At 36.9% G+C, this 18,645-nt stretch overlaps 1 protein-coding gene across 3 annotated transcripts in view; it reads right to left on the minus strand.

The window, feature by feature from the left end:
* Positions 1–6,088: 6,088 nt before the first annotated feature.
* LOC127640483 (F-BAR domain only protein 2) overlaps positions 6,089–18,645 on the minus strand; it is a 60,044-nt gene continuing 47,487 nt past the window's right edge. For 2 of the 3 annotated variants that reach the window (XM_052123096.1, XM_052123086.1), the window contains 7 exons: positions 18,418–18,529; positions 17,750–17,905; positions 17,241–17,373; positions 13,553–13,752; positions 9,452–9,516; positions 9,046–9,210; positions 6,089–8,759 (listed from right to left, as the gene is read on the minus strand). In XM_052123096.1, the coding sequence (XP_051979056.1) occupies positions 8,737–8,759; positions 9,046–9,210; positions 9,452–9,516; positions 13,553–13,752; positions 17,241–17,373; positions 17,750–17,905; positions 18,418–18,529 (854 nt within the window). In that variant the 3' untranslated portion in view covers positions 6,089–8,736. The remainder of the gene's footprint in view (positions 8,760–9,045; positions 9,211–9,451; positions 9,517–13,552; positions 13,753–17,240; positions 17,374–17,749; positions 17,906–18,417; positions 18,530–18,645) is intronic. The other variant, XM_052123091.1, reaches the window with a different exon arrangement.

Below are 18,645 nucleotides of genomic sequence, written 5' to 3' on the forward strand. Positions count from 1 at the left end.
AACATTAATGACCTTCAGTATCTCATTGATTCATTCACTCACAGCTCTTAATGATTTGCCAACAAATTGACTAATTTAATCTTTGCAGCTGTGGATAATGTATCTCAAGTCTTGACTTTCAAATTTACCTCATCTCCTCTGTCTGTGCTGGATCACTACATATTCATGTTCATCCTCTACAACCAATCAAATGAGAACTACTCCACCCATATTTTTCACCAGTGTCATTTTGATTACGTTCCTCTCATTCATTCATGCATTCGTTAATTGAAAATTCAGAACAACTTCATGTGAATAATAAATGTCTTATCAGTGGCTAATCTCTGAATTCGTTTTTTCTTTTTTGTTGTGGTCTGTGACAAAGTCTAAGTCCAATCATATTTGCTAGGCAGACAGTATAGTAAGAACTGTGGGGGCTGCTCCTTTGGAGTTAAGATGTCACCATCATATTCCATCATGGCCCCCGACCTTGTGACAAATCGCCCATGACGTGACTTTGCTCGCCAGGCACGGAAGCCTGTTCTCTCATTCCCTCGCATCTCAAACCTGCCTTTCTCCTATCCTGGCTGTCATAGTGCGGAGTTAAATATGTGCCAAAATTCTGCACGTGCAAATTTGTACTTTGAGCACACAAAAATGTTTTTGCGTGCACAAGATGATATTTTGAGTGCACAAAAAGTTATTTTGTTTGCACTTGAACTCAGTTTTTTAAAGCAATGTATCTTCTTGCAAAGATGAATACATTTTTCATGTGTGCAAGATATCACTCAGTTCTCTTCTTGTATGCCCTCTGTATGCACTCTGAAATTTAGACAGCTCATTTGCGTTTCCAACCGTATTCTGACGAGTCCCAATGCCTACGTCAGGATTGGCTAATAGAAGCTGCTTAAAAGCGCTATGCGATTGGACAGTTGAGGTAGTTACAGCAACCATGAACAACTCAATGGAAATGTAGCAGAAGTGCCAACAGGCACAAGTTCAGTACGCATGTTTTTATATTGTGTGCGGTTATCATTACAAAATATATTTACCTGGATTATAGACATACCAGGAATACTGTATGGCTTAACATACTGTAATATAAGTTTTTCCAAATATAGTAGCCTGGGTTCATGCAATGCTGAGGATTTCTTTCTATTTTTATTTTTTTTATGTTTTATTTTTGCAGTCTCAAACAATTGAGATTCAATATATTGCACATTTAATTTACCACAAACTATGACAGTAGACATAATTAGTCTCTTTTCTTCCATTTCCTCTCATTAATCAATTTTGCCAGTAGGGTTGTGGTAGAATTCATAAACTTAATGAAAACAGCATACTGAACATTTCAAGATACCCCACAGCTTTGAAATTAAAACATAAACATCTTTTCAAATGTATTATCAAGAATAGAATGTTAATATGAGCAATATTTATAATCTGCAAGGCTGTCAAAAAATAGGAGAAGACACACTAAAGAAATTTGACAAAATAACATGTTTATTAAAGAAAATAATATTTCAGATAATAATAACAAAAAGAAGGTTCAGTGGTTGCTGATCCATGGTAAACTGTAATCTGGTCACATTTATTTTAATAAACTGATCTCTCAGAATCTCCTGTGGGTCCCTCAAACCTACACTATTATGTTTGTCTTAAAAGAGTTTTATACATGGGAGAGATTAAATTAAATAATTTCAGATGAAAGTGTTAGCTAACATGGCCAAGCTAATAGCTACGTAAGTGTAACTTGGTAACCTAGAAAACAAATACTAGCCAAGAGAACCATTCTAAGAGAGCTAGCCAGATTTGTAGCTAGCTAGTAAGCCTATTGGCAGTGTACAGACTAAAAATAGATATTTCATGCAGAGTGGGTATGAGGAGAGCGCAAGTGAGATCTTGCACATGCAATAAACAGTGGAGTTATGTACATTTCAGAATTCTGTGGAAATTCACATTCAAATAAACTTTATTCAAGTGCAAATCTGATTTTCTTTCCCCCTCGAAGTGAATTAATCTTTGCAAGAACAGTTCACACGCATGCAAATTAAAGTTTTGAGTGCTCAAAATATCATATTGCGCAAAATATAATTTTGTACGCACGTGGCACACATTTAACTCCATACCATAGAGGGTATGTTCTATCTATCACCACTATGATCGCTTATCTATTTTTCTCTTGCTCAGTATGGAGGAACTGTTTTGCGCCTCTGTTCAAAAATCTGCAACTTTCGAAACAGTTCGGAGAGAGGCATAGATGGGGTAGGATTAGGAAGAAGGAGAGATACAAGCAGAGAAACACAGAGAGACAAATGTTGCAGCCAATCACAATGTCTGATCACAGTAAAATTCTAGCCAGTCAGCAATTGGCCAATTGTATCAATTCAAGCCTGGAAATGGAATGTGCACATTTTTACCACTAAATCTTTTTTCGTCTCGTCTTTCATTTATTAAATAAAAGGCAAAATCACAATTACAGTAAGGTAGTTACAATGGAAGTGAATTAGCCAGTTCATAAACATTTCAATACACATTATACGTGTTCACATGATTTAAGTGTGATAAAATTGCTTACAAACATTTTCTGTGTAAAGTTATATCTAATATTACAACTTTGTGACATAATGCCAGTAAACCTTGTAATCTGGTAAACATAGTAACACCATTAAATCTCTTATTTTATCACACTAAAATCATGTATCACATTGAATTTTTACACCTTTTGGCTAAACTTTTGAAACAATGTGTATTTTAACGTTTAAAGGGATAGGTCACCCAAAAGTTTTAATTCTCTCATCGTTTATTCTCAAGCCATCACAGATGTGTATCACTTTTTCTTCAGTAGAACACAAACTAAGATTTTTAGTAGAATATCTCAGCTCTGTAGGTCCATACAATGTAAGTGAATCAGTGATTCACTTCATTGATTCAGTGTAGCTCCAAAAATGGAAAAATAGAAGTAATCCATAAGACTCCAGTGGTTAAATTCACATCTTCAGAAACGATATACAGTAATTGGTGAATGAGAAACATACAAAATGAAGTTCTTTTTTACTATAAATCTCCACTTTCAATTTTACATCTGAAAGTCACACGTGGTCCCTGTTTAAATCCACTTTTACATCTGAAAGTTAAAGTGGAGATTGAGTAAAAAATACTTAAAACATTTTCTATTTCTCAACCACACCTATTATATCACTTCAGAAGATATGGATGTAACCACTGGAGTCTCATGGATTACTTTTGATGGTTTCCTTTGATGGATTTTTGGAGCTACAAAGGTCTGATCACTGTTCACTTGCATTGTATGGACATGCAGAGCTATGATATTTTTCTAAAAATCTTTATTTATGTTCAGCAGAAGACAGAAAATCATACACATCTGGGATGGCAGGAGTAAATGATGAGGGTGAACTATACCCAGTGCCGTTCCTAACCTTTTGGGGGGCCCCCGTCACTATGTTTGTTACATACACTTATGTTCGTAAGTTAATATCTTTGGCAGGGTGTGGGCACCCTAACAGAGCAACTTGCTTAGTTTGCCTAAAGGGAGGACCGGCACTGACAATCCCTTTAAGACTGGTCCCACTGACTTCATTTGAAAGTGCCTCACTGTATACTTGTTTTTTTTAATTATTATTATTATTATATAAATAAGTCTAAATTATATTTTGTGGTCATCAAAATTGTTGTCGATTTAGCTTAACGTGTATTAAACCTGGAACATTCTTTAAAAGAACATACGTGAAAAGAAATCCTATAATTAAAGAACTCGGTCATTCATTTTCTCTATTCCTTTGTGGTGGAATGAGCTTCCAACCTCCACACAATCTGCTGATCCCATTGTAACATTCAAGAACCAGCTGAAAACACATCTGATCTGTGAGCACTTAACTAATCCACACTAAATGCACTAACTATATAACAATAATAAAAATACTTGTCTGTCTTTCTTCTGCACTAGCATCAATACTACTCCAGCCACTTTGAGGACTTGGCAGTGCAATACTGCAAATATTGTTGACTGCAAGTCAAATTGCTTGTTAAGTTCCTTATTTGTAAGTCACTTTGGATAAAAGCATCTGCTAAATGACTAAATGTAAGTACACTTTCCGGTCTACTCCAACCACCTCAGGGGTTGATTTTAAATTTGGTTTGTATATACAGTACATATAGGGTTCCTTTTCACTCATGTTCACCCTGATGAAGGCATGTGTGCCAAAAAGCTTTGGTATAAATAAAGTAAATATTCACAATCCAAAAGTTTAGCTGATTATACCTTCTAATAGTGCTCTGCTATTTCCATACACCTTGTTACCCAACACACATAGATAATCATATTTACTATGCACTACACCTAACCCCCACAGAAACTTTATTAGATTCAAAGAAAAAAGCATAATTTATCCACTTAAAATGTCCTTGGTTTTCAATGTTTTACTATACATAAATATATTTAGACACTATCAAAGATTTGGCCTTCACAAGTATTGCTAAACCTGCACAAACAAACACAAACCCCATCAAATTCAACAGAATTCTTTCCATGACTAGACCTAAATAGCATCACAGCACCAGCGAAAGTCCATGCTTCAATAATCACCTTGATGAGTCAACAAGACCAAGTGATAGCAAACAGAGATGTAGAGGTGTCACTGGACAGATGACATGAATCTAAAACAAGGTTTCTATTAACACATCTTTCATCAAATGGTTTCTAGAGGGTGAAATATGAGCGATTGGATAATTTGACAGATTTTAGATGATATGAAGCAAGCTCTTCCAGCACTGTTGTTTTGGGAGACCTATAGCAACGCCTGAAGGAGGAGCCGGCAGATATGGCGGGAGATCAAGAATGATATTAGGTGTGGCAAGGAGAGGAGGAATAGAAAAACGGTACAAAACGATAAATGTTCTCAGAACGAGAAAAGATAAAGAATAGTCAGTTGATGAGAGGGTGGAAACATGGAAAGATATAGAGAGAAGCCAAAGGATTAAAGAGGAGTAAATGAGGGGAACAGTGTGAGATGAAGGAGAAAAGCAAACACATTTTTAAGTTATGAAGGTCCAACTAGTGTGTTTGTTCAGATGGTTTTGCTCATGCTGAAGAGGGGGGTGCTGGATCAAAAGGCCATGTCATTCTGTAATGGAGCATAAACGTAAGTGATGCTGCTCCTGCTCACTTCTTCTTTAATAACTCAAATCTATTACCCCACAGAGTCTCTGAGAAAACACAGTCTGTGACAACATCCAAAGAACATTTTAAATCAGTTAGCTAAAAGTCAAAAGACCCTCTTCTCTTTCACCTTCTATATAGATCATACCATATTTAATTATAATCCACAGAGACAATGATCCACATTGACAGTGCATTGATTGCCATTGATCTAGGGTTCGGGTTTCCTCTTGGCAGAACAAGTCTCTGACAAATACAGTAGCCACCAGATCAGGTAGAGTACCACATTAATTTTAATAGCTAAAGGTGTATAAACAGCCATTCAGATCAAGAACTGTAATCAGGATTAAGCAGGTCTGTTGTAGATCAAGCTGTGAAGCGTGCAGAGGACTTTTTTGAAAGGGTTCACGTAGGGGTCTACAACCCTGACACATACGTAAACACACAAAAGTCACCCACATACGAAGTGCATAAGAAACCCGAATGGTTAGCATATGTGGGTGAGTTTTATTTCACTTTTAAAGGAGCACTGGAAGTGCAGCAGATGTGTTCAGAAGCATGACTGTGTAAACACACACATGCACAAAGCACAGAGAGCGTACCAAAGCATATCACTCACTGTGACACATGTATGAACAGATCAGCACATTGAGTTGGTTTATCGTTTAATCTATCCATACTTTTTAAGACTAGAAATCAACCATCAAGTGTATGAAAAACAGTGAGAACAAATACTACACATGGAAAAAAGATTGAATATTCAGTATACGTTATGAACAAATAAGAACCCAATCTGAATCTGCAGCACCCAGTTATAAGAGAAGCTGCATGCCCTGTGTTGAGAAGCTAACTGAAGAAGAAGACTGCAGTTCCTTTAGTAATAGAGGCAAAACAAACACACACATATATTACAAGGTCATCCAGAGGTCAGTGCATAAATGGTTTTTTGGGGGAATGCTGAATAAATGGCGACCGTGTGCTTGAGGCTAACAAGTTTAGGCTTCTGTTTGCTTATGCACGGTCTCAGAATTTTCAACCTTCCCAATTTCTTGGAAAGATTGGCATACAGAGGGGAAAGCCAATGGTTAAGTTTTGAAGAAAAATAAATAAATAAATAAAGAGACAAGATTATCTGCATTCTGTAGTATTTCTTATATTTGTATAGATTTATATATTACACATTTATTACAGACACAGAGCATCATAAAGCAGAGAAAATGGCAGAAATATAAGTAAAAATTTACATTGTGTGAGAACACGCACACACAAAAATCACTTACACAAATCTTTTAATGTGCCATTGAATGTGAACAAAAAAAAAGAAAAATAATAGACCTGTTTTTTTTAATGCTCCAACATGAATTTCATGTGTTGGCTGTAAAGGCAGCAAGAACCAGCTTGCTATTTACACAATTAGTTCATGCAAATTCACTGTAAGAAGCCAATGATGTACTATATTTGGATGCTACATTGCATACGGGATGTTCGTCAGCTGATTTCTGCCACTCTTAATACCTACACCACAATTCAAACCAAATACAATTAAAAATATATATATAATAATAAAAAAAAAAAACTTTACATAAATGGGTGAGGATTCTCAATATAAAATCTTCACTTTGTTACTTCAAAAAACTGTTAGGCTACTGTTGAAGAGAATAAAAGTTCCTGGTAAAACAAGACATTCTTCTAAAGAATGTCATTGTTTTCAGATTCATCAAACTCCTTCATTGTTAGCTTTTAATGTTTATTAGTGTTATTCAATTTAAGGTACAAATGGCACCTGCTATCCTTGAGATTGGTGTAGCCCTTGGAGAAGTGGTCCTCCACAGAGGACAAGGGAAATAGCCCTTTCATGGGGGAAAGACAGGGTTTCCCCAATGAAACCACTGTCTTCTACTGACCCCTTAAAAGCACTTTGAATGCTCACTACTAGGTTCTGGCACATAATGAGAAATAAAGACAGATAAACCTTGATGGTAATAAGAAGTTGATGAACTGCAGTGGTACGAAACTAAACAAAAAAAATACATAAAAGACATAAAAAATTTAAAATCCACAGAGTTTTCTGTAACTTCCATTGGCTCATTACATCATATTGTGCTTTTCAATCTGTATTTGGCAAATCCATTAAAAGCCATTAATTTGATAATTTGAGCCATACGCTTAAGCAAAACTTGTTCTTGTTAACACAACACCATGCCCCCCCACCCCCCACCCCCCAACACAGATGTGACGGCACATTTGGTGAAAACATACACGTAGTGTCCCTTACAATTACACTCAATGGAAAATTGGTAGTCCATTGTTAACAAACTATACCGAAAAGCATGCATGCTTACAATTCATTTTACGAAAATGCTGATTACAACATTTTGGTCTGTTCAACAAGGATCCCTCCAAAATTTCAAGAATTGTTACACCAGGTCAGTGTGTGCTTTTAGTATAATCTCACAGTGATAATTATTTGCTGGATTTTTGGTAGGATTTATGCAGATTTTTCCACATCTATAAGGCCTGAGCATTTTCCAAAATATTTTATTGACTTCAATTGGATAATGTCTTTAAATGTGACACAGTCCTTTGAAGTGAACTGTTTGGGTACAGTACTCTAAAGAAATGCTAAAGTATTAGCTTGATTTCCCTTCAATATCCCATCAGGAAGTATAGAACAGAACAGGCACTTAAAAAATAAAGTATGAGGAAAAGACATGAAAAGATAGAAAAGGGGAAAAGAGGGATACTTTCATACTTAAACATGTAAAAGTTTCTGTACAGTTAACTAAAGAGGCACTGAGGTTAATATGTTTCCTTTTGCTCTTACACAAGACAACACAAATAACTTGTAGATTCTCTCTTAAAAATGTTAAAGTGAAAATGGCACAAAAAAAAATTCCATGAATTTTGAAAGCTTATACCATCATTGCACATTCAAAATGAAAAACAAAACATATAAGTAGAAAGGAAAACAGAATCCTATCTCTCCTTTTTCCCAAAAATGTTCTCCTTTTGATCTTTATATTGTAACTGACTTTTGGGTCAATACAAAGGAGCTTTACAAATGCCTTACAAATATCCAGAAAGACTGTTAATGCAGTGGGTTTTTTTTTCTCCTTTTTTTACTGAGATATGATGTAAGTTTATACAGTACATATATAATTCATATGACAAATTGTTAACTACACATTTCAAAAGACAACCACTACCGTTCTGACTTTATAAAAGTCTGAATAGATCAAAAAGTATCAAAGATTAATGATTTAAATTCACCAATATCCTCACATTCCTTCTTTTTACTTTTCGGTTTTATTTTTACACAGTGTTTGATACTCAGTGCTATGTTACTGTAGTGTAAAAATCTCTCGTCTCCAGAAAGGTGCTTCATTGGAACTGCATCATTTAGGACATGAAGAAGAAACAGATGCATGAGTGGCCTTCACCCAGACAGCCCTCTTTTTCCATTCCCTCTAAAGATCCTCCATAAATATAATTCAGAAACAGCGAGAGAATAAATCAATGAACAGAAATGGACCTCCAAATTCCCTGCATTTGATAGTGGATGGGCCTCTTCTCAGGTCTCAACAGTCTGCCATATAGCGGCCTGCCAACGCACACACACACACACACACACACACACACACACACACACACACACACACACACACACACACACACACACACACACACACACACATACATTGAGGTACTGATATTTTATCTTCTGTAAACTCTGCAATTTTCAATGACAAATCTATACTGAAATCAAAAGATTTTTTAAATAAAAACAGGCATAAGTTGAGAGCATATAGACCCAAGGCTGTTTCAATTCAATCTAATCAAAGTTTTTTTGAGCATGAGCTCTAGTGCAAGCCCAAGGTCATGCTTACCAGTTGCAAATCTCTTCTTATTGAGGGAGAGTCGGTAACCAGAGCCTACAAGTTCCATGTCTACACCTGACAGAGTGCTGCCCTCGCTGAAGAACTGAACAGCCAGGGTGGCAGGGATGGATGGGCCTTCAGTCAGCTCAAACTTTGCCCTTAATGAACCGGAGCCTGTCACACACAAACACATAAACACAGTCCATATCATAATGCTATAAATTACTTTGTACCAACTGACCTTTTAACTTTTATTACATCATCATACAAAAGATGCATTGTGGAATATTTGGAAGAATGGATTTCATTGATGATTACCGTCATGTGTAGACATAAATGCCAGTGTTACTGTAACAATCATTTGCAGCATTGATTCATACCAACTTGTCTTAATAGTGATGCAATTTGTTCATACCTTCATTTTCAGACTTGTCAGAGATGTCAGTCAGTTTCCATAATGTCTTATTCTGTTCCGCATTCCTAATTCAAACACAGATACAAATGTATTACAATTATATTGAGGTGTTGTGCATTGTACAATGATCAGCCACAACATTAAAACCACTTACAGGTGAAGTGAATAACATTTATTATATCGTTACAATGGCACCTGTGAAGGGGTGGGATTTATTAAACAGCAAATTAGCAGTCAGTTCTTGAATTTCATGTGTTGGAAGCAGAAAAAAGAAAACGGGTAAGCGTAAGGATCTGAGAATCTTTGACATGGACCGAATTGCGATGGCAAGAAGACTGGGGCAGAGCATCTTCAAAACAGCAGATCTTGTGGGGTGTTCCCGGTATGCAGTGGATAGTACCCATCAAAAGTGGTCCAAGGAAGGACAACCGGTGAACCAGCACAGGGTTATGGGTGCCCAAGGATCATTGATGGACGTGGGGAGCGAAGGTTAGCCCGTCTGGTCCGATACCACATAAGAGCTATTGTAGCAGAAATGGCTGGAAAACGTAATGCTGGCCATGATAAAAAAAAGTTTCAGAACACACAGTGCACCTCACATCTTACAGGTCATAAAGGATCTGCTGCTAACACCTTGGTGCCAGATACCACAGGACCTGAGTCCATACCTCAGATGGGTCAGAGCTATTTTGGCAGCATGAGGGGGACCTACACGATATTAGGCAGGTGGCTTTAATGATGTGGCTGATTGGTGTATACAGTTGAAGTCAGAAATTTAAACCCATTTTTCCAACAATTGTTTACAGACAGATTGTTTCACTTTTAATTGAATGTTTCACAATTCCAGTGGGTCAGAAGTTTTCATATACCAAGTTAACTCCAAATAATTCCAAATAATTATGTCAAGCCTTTAGGCAATTAGCCATTTAGGCTAATTTGAGTCAATTGGAGGTGTACCTGTGTATGTATTTTATGGCCTACTTTCAAACTCAGTGTCTCTTTGTTTGACATCATGGGAAAATCAAAATAATGCAGCCAAGACCTCAGAAAAAAAAGATTGTGGGCCTCCACAAGTCTGGTTCATTATTGGGAGCAATTTCCAAATGCCTGAAGATACCAATTTCACCTGTTCAAACAATAGTATGCAAGTATAAACACCATGGGACCACGCAGCCATAATACTGCTCAGGAAGGAGACACATTCTGTCTACTAAAGATGAACGTAGTTTGGTGCGAAAAGGATAAATCAATCCCAAACAACAGCAAAGGACCTTGTGAAGATTCGGAATCTATATCCACAGTAAAAACGAGTCCTATATCGACATAACTGGAAAACCTGCTCAGCGAGGAAGAAGCCACTGCTCCAAAACGGCATAAAAAAACCAGACTACAGTTTGCAAGTGCACATGGGGAAAAAAATCATACTTTTTGGAGAAATGTCCTCTGATCTGATGAAACAAAAATGTAACTGTTTGGCCATAATGACCATTGTTATATTTAGAGGAAAAAGGAAAAAGGGTGAGGCTTGCAAGCCGAAGAACACCATCCCAACCATGAAGCATCAGGGTGGCAGCGTCATGTTGTGGGGGTGCTGTGCTGCAGGAGGTATTGGTTCACCTCACAAAATTGATGGCATCATGAGGAAGGAAAATTATGTGGATATATTGAAGCAACATCTCAAGACATCAGCCATGAAGTTAACCCTCTGGGGCCGATGGACACGTCGGCACATCCTGCTGGATTCTTTCCTCATTACAGCGGAAACAACATAAAATTCTCTGTCATTTTGGGGCATACAGATAAGTGTAAGACATCATTAGAGACTATAAAGGGTCTACTTTTATTTGTGCACACTCACAATAACAACAAAACCTTGTGATTTTGTAAAATCAAGAAAATAAAAAGGGTGAGCTTTCAGCAGTCTCTGTGTTATAACTCTGAAACGCGTCACACAAATGAACTGAAACTCCGTGAATACTTATCACACAAACATGAAACATAGTCTAAAGAAAGCTTAAAATGTCTACTTTTAAATAAAACAATTCAAATTTAAAACAAATATTCTCCTTTAATGTAATCATTATGAAACAAAGTGATGTACAGTTTCTCCTGCCTCAGCTAATTATCCCTAATGTGATCACACCAACGGGCAGAGGGCACTATTCATACAGTAATGTGCTGAGGCGATCAATGCAAATGGTAAACACCCCCAACTGTGCCTTAAAAACAACAAGTTAATTAACTTTTCTGCACATTTGAAAGATCGCACGATACACAGGCGAGCAAACTCCTGGATAGTGACGAAGATTTAAAACTTTCATCAGAAGAAGAGCGGGACTCCTTAGTTGACATGCTATTTTATATAAACATGTACATATTTTACTAGTGGGACTGTTTCCAGACTTGCCAGCCAGGATTCAGAGTATTGAAATATGTCCTAATAGGCAAGTTTTAGTTACATTTAAATGCTGTTTCGGCTAAAGCAGGTATTTAAATTGTATGCTGTATGATATAAATATGATATGTAATATGATAGAAAAATAATATGAATGTTTAGATTACATTTTAACTAGTGCAGCTTTTAACTTTAACTTGTATGCTGCCATTAAAGTAGCTTGTGCTTGGAAATGTGTGTTCTGGTGTAAATGTGTCAAATGTGATGTAAATATGCCCATATTAGAAAATCAGCATATAGTAATGTTTTCTGAAGGATCATGTGACACTGAAGACTGCAGTAATGATGTTGAAAATTCAGCTTTGACCACAAATTGCATTTTACAATATATTCAAATAGAAAACTGTCTTTTAAATAAAAAAATTAAAAAAGAGTTCACAATATTACTGTTTTTACTCTGTTTTGGATAAAATAAATGCAGCCTTGGTAAGCAGAAGAGACTTCTTTTAAATGGTAGTGTAGGTCTAAAATTAAGTAAAGTCTTTATGTAAAGACAATTTATAGTCAGATTACTTATTTTAACTTAAAAATCTCCTTACATTCATTCTCTTTCTGTCACATTCCTCAGTGATAGATCCAGGGGAGGGGTCTTTGTCTCCTCAGGTGTTAATTACAATCAATATTCATGATAGTTCACGCATCCTCGCATATGACCTTTCTAACACTAAAAGTGTCTTACAAATGTTCAATTGTTCAATGGTTTTCACATCATTTTGTAGCAAACACTCTAGGCTACAAGATCCAATTCTCAAAAGGCTTGTGGACAAATGTTTAGTATGTGTTATCTGGCCTTATTTCAATGACCATGCATAAACGTTATTTTCTCAAAAATACAAACATGTTGCTCACATATTATTATAGCCCAGTTTGTACTGAATACAGTGTTATCAGGCTTTAGCCATTAATATGTTTTTAAGCAACTGAAAAAAGCACAAATGTCAAAACTTCTCCAGGGCCCAAAACGCCCTCAGACGCCAAAGGGTTAAAGCTCAATCGCAAATGGGTCTTCCAAATGGACAATGACCCCAAGTGTACCTCCAAAGTTTTGGCAAAATGGCTTAAGGACAACAAAGTCAAGGTATTGGAGTGGCCATCTCAAAGCTCTGACCTCAGTCTGACAGAAAATTTGTGGGCAGAACTGAAAAAGCATGTGTGAGCAAGGAGGCCTACAAACCGGTCTCAGTTACACCAGTTCTGTCTGGAGGAATGGGCCAAAATTCCTGCAACTTACAGTGAGAAGCTTGTGGAAGGCTTCCCAAAACATTTGGCCCAAGTTAAACAATTTAAAGGCAATGCTACCAAATACTAACAAAGTGTATGTAAACTTCTGACCCACTGGGAATGTGATGAAAGAAATAAAAGCTGAAATAAATCATTCTCTCTACTATTATTCTGACATTTCACATTCTTAAAATAAAGTAGTGATCCTAACTGACCTAAGAGAACGTTTTCTACAAGTAAATGTCAGGAATTGAGAAAAACAGAGTTTAAATGTATTTAGCTAAGGTTTATGTAAACTTCTGACTTCAACTGTATGTATACAATACTGATTATAGTGATATAACCAGCCACTGAAATAAAGGACACTCAAAGGTTTTTTCCCCTCAAGATATTCTGTGTTCGTGTGCCTAATCAATCCAACTCACCAGATGGCATTGGGAAGCGACTGCATGTTGGTAACTCCACCATTGACGGGCACTAAAACCTGAATGTTGGTAAGTGCTGCAGGGGGCTGCATGGCTTCTGGGTTGTATCGGTAGTCCACCCGCAGGTCTGTGGTACTAGGGTTGCATTTCCAATACACTACGATGTTCAGGGGTGTCGACTGAATTCCATTTGAACATACCTGAAAAAGAAGATTCAAAAGATCATTAAAGGTGAGTGCTCACCATCTCAGAACTATTGGTGTAGCTGACATGATCATCAGCCTGATTTATACAACACTAATCAGGTGAACCAATGCAGGAATGGGTCAATGACTTGATGCTAATTTTTAGTTTGTTTCGATCGATTAAGTTATTCAAAAATATAACAAAATGCTAATCATATAAAAATTACCAGAATAAATTTTGTCTGTAATAAATGTATTTTACATTTCTGAATTAAAATACATTTTGATTATATTTTTGAAGAGCTTTCACTAAAAAATATTTAGGTGGTGTAAATGTCCAAGAATGTAAAAAAATTAATAAAATGAATTGTTACAAATATTTTTTACCTTCAAAAATATGTTTAAAATACTTTTTTGAAAATAACAATTGTATACATTTTATGACCAAAAGCATGTAGACATCCCATCTAATTAACAAGTTTGGTTACTCCAGTTAATTCCAGTGGCATTATGTGCTACTGACATTGCGGCAAGAGTTTGGGGAGAGCCCTTTTCTATTCCAGTATGACAATGCCCCTGTGCTAAAAGATAGGTCTATAAAGAAATGGTTTGTGTCTGGTGTGGAAGAAATTGACTGGCCTGCACAAAGGTCAGACCTGAACATCTTTGGGCCAGGCACCATCACCCAACATCAGTGCCTTATCACTGATGCTCTTGTGTCAGAATGGAAGCAAATCCCTGCAACCATGTTACTAAATACCAGTGGCGAATTCTCAGGGCCAGCAAAGCCTTCTCTGCTGGCCAAACATAATAAATAAATATTTGTTCATCCTTTCATTCTCATTCACCATTTTGCCTATGTATTTTCAGTCACTTTCCACTCCTAATTCATCTACAAATGAAGAGCAAAAAACAAAACGTTTATCCAATCAGAATTTATTCCTTGATGCTTACAAGCTGGGCTGTTTCACAAATCACATGCCGAAGCAAAGCTTGAATTCCTACAGAATCCCTCAGCAGTTCACGTTAATAGGCATCTTCAGTCCGATTTATCAGCCAATCAAATTGATTTCTTTATACTTGGTGGGTGTGGTTGTCCCAGTTAAGGCCTTCTAGCTGGCCTTGAGTGACACAATCAATATTTAAGTAATGTACATACTGCATTTGAAAGCGTAGAGCGCAAGATCATCACTGCCGCTATCGAGAGAGTTAAAAAACCCAAGCTGTAAACAGGAAAGTAACAGTGTACCCTTACAAGATTTATTGCAAGCAACATTTAAATTGCAAATATTATTAGATAGATTTTTCCTTGTATTAGACCTCCTTGGTTTTCTCTTTTGTGTGTGGACGTGTTTTTAAAATGTCAACTGGTAATATTAGTTGACTGCAACATAATGTATGATGTCCATAGGTATAGGGTGTTAATTGTATTTAACAATTAATTTAGGTATTAATTGTGAAACCTTTTCTCTTAATGGCATGAAATCGCACTGAAGGCCTAGACTAAAAATTCACAGGCTGCCACTGCTACATATGATATAGTGGAAAGTCTTCTCTGAACAGTGGAAACTGTTATTGCAGTAAAGCGAGAATCAATGCCTATGGTTTTGTAATTACATTTTAATGCACATGCGATGTCCATACACTTTTGGCAACAGTGTATTTTAATACTTTACTAAAATGGCTACACCATTTGCCATTAAATATTTTTTTTTCTTTTGTTTGAAAATGATATATACTGGTGGCCATAAGTTTGGAATAATGTACAGATTTTGCTCTCATGGAAAGAAATTGGTACTTTTATTCACCAAAGTGGCATTCAACTGATCACAATGTATAGTCAGGACATTAATAACGTGAAAAATTACAATTAAAATTTGAATTGCAGAATTACTTCAAATTGCAGATCCTTGGCACTCTATACTTGGGTGACATTTCACCTTTTGCACTTGCCATAGATATGGCTATCTTGTCGGGCACTTCTTACACATCTTAAGCCTAAAATATACTTCACCTGTCCGGATTCCACGACGGAGTGACGTAATTTTCGTCATCACGAGCAAAGTGTCCGCGTACAGCCAGATTTTTCGTCTGCACGGACTGTACGTGGACAAACATGCATGTGCAAGGTTGACTTTTGAGATAGTCTACTAGGTGGCAATATGCACAGTTGGGCTCTACTGTCAAGCAGTAGTCGAAGAACATATCCTTCTCTATCATTTTGTTGTTGTCATTCTTGCTTCCTCTAATGGCGGATCCTCCATTTTTCTTCTTTATCCTTCAGAGCGGATGCCCAGTAAATGACACGACGGTGCTGCTCTCAAACATCTGGTAGCCTATAACAAAGCAACTGTACTGCGCATGTAGCAAACGCATCCATTTGCGCTCATCCACGTGAGGTATACTTTCAAAGCTGTGCCCACACAACGGTGCACGAAATGGAACAGAACTCGCAAATTTAAGTATAACTTGGCCTTAACAGTCTAGCTGATCCCACAAAAGCTCAATGGGTTTAAGATCCATAACACTCTTTTCTAATGATCTGTAGTCCAATGTCTGTGTTTCTTTGCCCACTCTAACCTTTTCTTTTAGTTTTTCTGTTTCAAAAGTGCTTTTTTCTATGCAATTCTTCTCATAAGGCCTGCACCTCTGAGTCTTGAGCATTGAGCTGGCGAATTAAATGAAGCTGTCAGCTGAGGACATGTGAGGCATCTATTTCTCAAACTAGAGATTCTGATGTTCTTATCCTATTGTTTAGTTGTACATCTGGCCTTCCACATCTCTTTCTGTTTTGTTAGTGCCAGTTGACCTTTGTCTTTGAAGACTGTAGTGTACACCTTTATATGAAATCTTCAGTTTTTTGGCAATTTCAAGCATTGTATAGCCTTCATTCCTCAAAACAATGATTGACTGACAAGTTTCTGTAGAAATCTTATTATTTTTTTGTTTGCCATATTTGACCTATTTGACATATTTGCTAATATTGACCTTAAAACATGCCAGTGCATACTGTGGAAACAAAAAAACATACACAAAGACAATGTTAAGCTTCATTTAAGGAACCAAATAGCTTTCAGCTGTATTTTATATAAATGGCAAGTTATTTCTAGTACCAAATTAGCAATTTAGCATGATTATTGAAGGATAAGGTGTAGGATAAGGTGACTTTCAAATAGTGATGGTGATGTTTTTTCGATCAGTAATGTCCTGACTGTACATTGTGATCAGTTGAATGCCACTCTGATTAAAGTACCAATTTCCTTCTGAAACAACAAAATCTGTACATTATTCCAAACGTTTGGCTGCCAGTGTAAATATTTTTCAAAACTGCATTAAACCAAGTCTAATGCAAAGATTACATTTCCAGAAATTTGGCACAAGTACTTCTGAAATATCGATCCTGCGTTCATTCAAAAATTCCAACTAAATCTGGTGATGACAAGCTACACGCAAATACACAATATAGTACTATCCCAAATGTATCTGAAAGAAAAGCTATGAACCTGGTACTTGAGAACATCCACATTGTAGTAGGATGCAGCAGGGTTCTGCTCGGAGCTCTTCCTGAGGTACGCTGTCAGTGCAGGCATGTTCAGCCAAAAGTCCTTAGTGTTTGTGTCGCTCTGGGAGGAGTCACTACACAACACAACACACACAACTTTATTAGGACCACAATAATTCATTGCTGCATGTCCCTGTGGCAGCATGAAACAACTAACCCTCGTACAGCAGCTCAACTATTAAATCACAAATCCCTCCTGATTTGATTAGTCATGCCTGGGAGGACAAGAGGAAGGTTGGGGGTGAGTAAGAGAAAGACAGAGCAGCCGAGGCTGTGCAGTTCAGCTTAAACAGCAATCATGTCTTATAAACAATGATCTGCAAAGACACTTATGCATGGGACAAGTCATCAAGACTAAAATACAAAAGCTGTAACAAATAAAATGTATACTATCTATTTTACAGCCAATCACATTCCCATATCATATTTGCAAAAACACCCCAAACTCACCTGTGCAATAGTTGCTGATTGGGCATGATTTGATCTAGTCTGCTAGTATTTGAGAGTTTGAAGCTGAGAACGGCAGGAGATGGACTTGAGGTGAAAATCTTGATGATGCCACTGGGGAAGGAGAGGGTCATGTCTCCTGTGATCTTCACAATGCACCTATAACACACACAGAGTAGTGAACTGACATGCACCCCCCTGTACTGATCTACACTGAAACAACATTTAACCAAGTGTAGGACACAGATGTAACGAGCATGTGCTCATATGTGTACATTCACAATGATCATCTTATTCATAAAGATTTTAAATCTTGTTATAGAATATGAAATAGATACCCGATGCACAATGTGAATTCCATAATCTACACACAGTGGCTTCAACTATTGGTGGTAATCACTGAGAAATTTTGAACAACGAATTTTCATGACTTTTCCAATCATTCGTGATTCTATTTCTATTTATTGAAATATCTTAGCATCTGTAGTAAATTATTTCAGCTTTTAAATTGTCTATGACTTTCTAAGATTCATTTTCATGAACTTTTCCAGCCCTAGGAATCACATTTTTAAAATTACCACATATTTCCAGGTTTTCCATGACTGTGGGAACCCTGTGTGTACATTATATGGTCTGTAAAGCCTCAGCAGAATATGTCATGTGAAACTCACTTGCTGGGATCCGCTCCTTTGAAATAGGCATTAACTGACTCTGTGAATGCCACAGCAATGGGCAACGCATCCTGGGAAGCCAGTGTCACTGGACTGGGCCCACGAGATGTCCCTTTGAAGGAAAGGAAGAAAAAAAACCAGAGATATACTGTAAGGAAAACAGACATCTAAGTATGAATATTTTTTAATAACAGAAGAGTTCTGACAAAGTTGGACCAGTTCACACAT

Source organism: Xyrauchen texanus, chromosome 4 (assembly GCF_025860055.1).
Source record: "Xyrauchen texanus isolate HMW12.3.18 chromosome 4, RBS_HiC_50CHRs, whole genome shotgun sequence".
Classification (NCBI taxonomy): Eukaryota; Metazoa; Chordata; class Actinopteri; order Cypriniformes; family Catostomidae; genus Xyrauchen; species Xyrauchen texanus.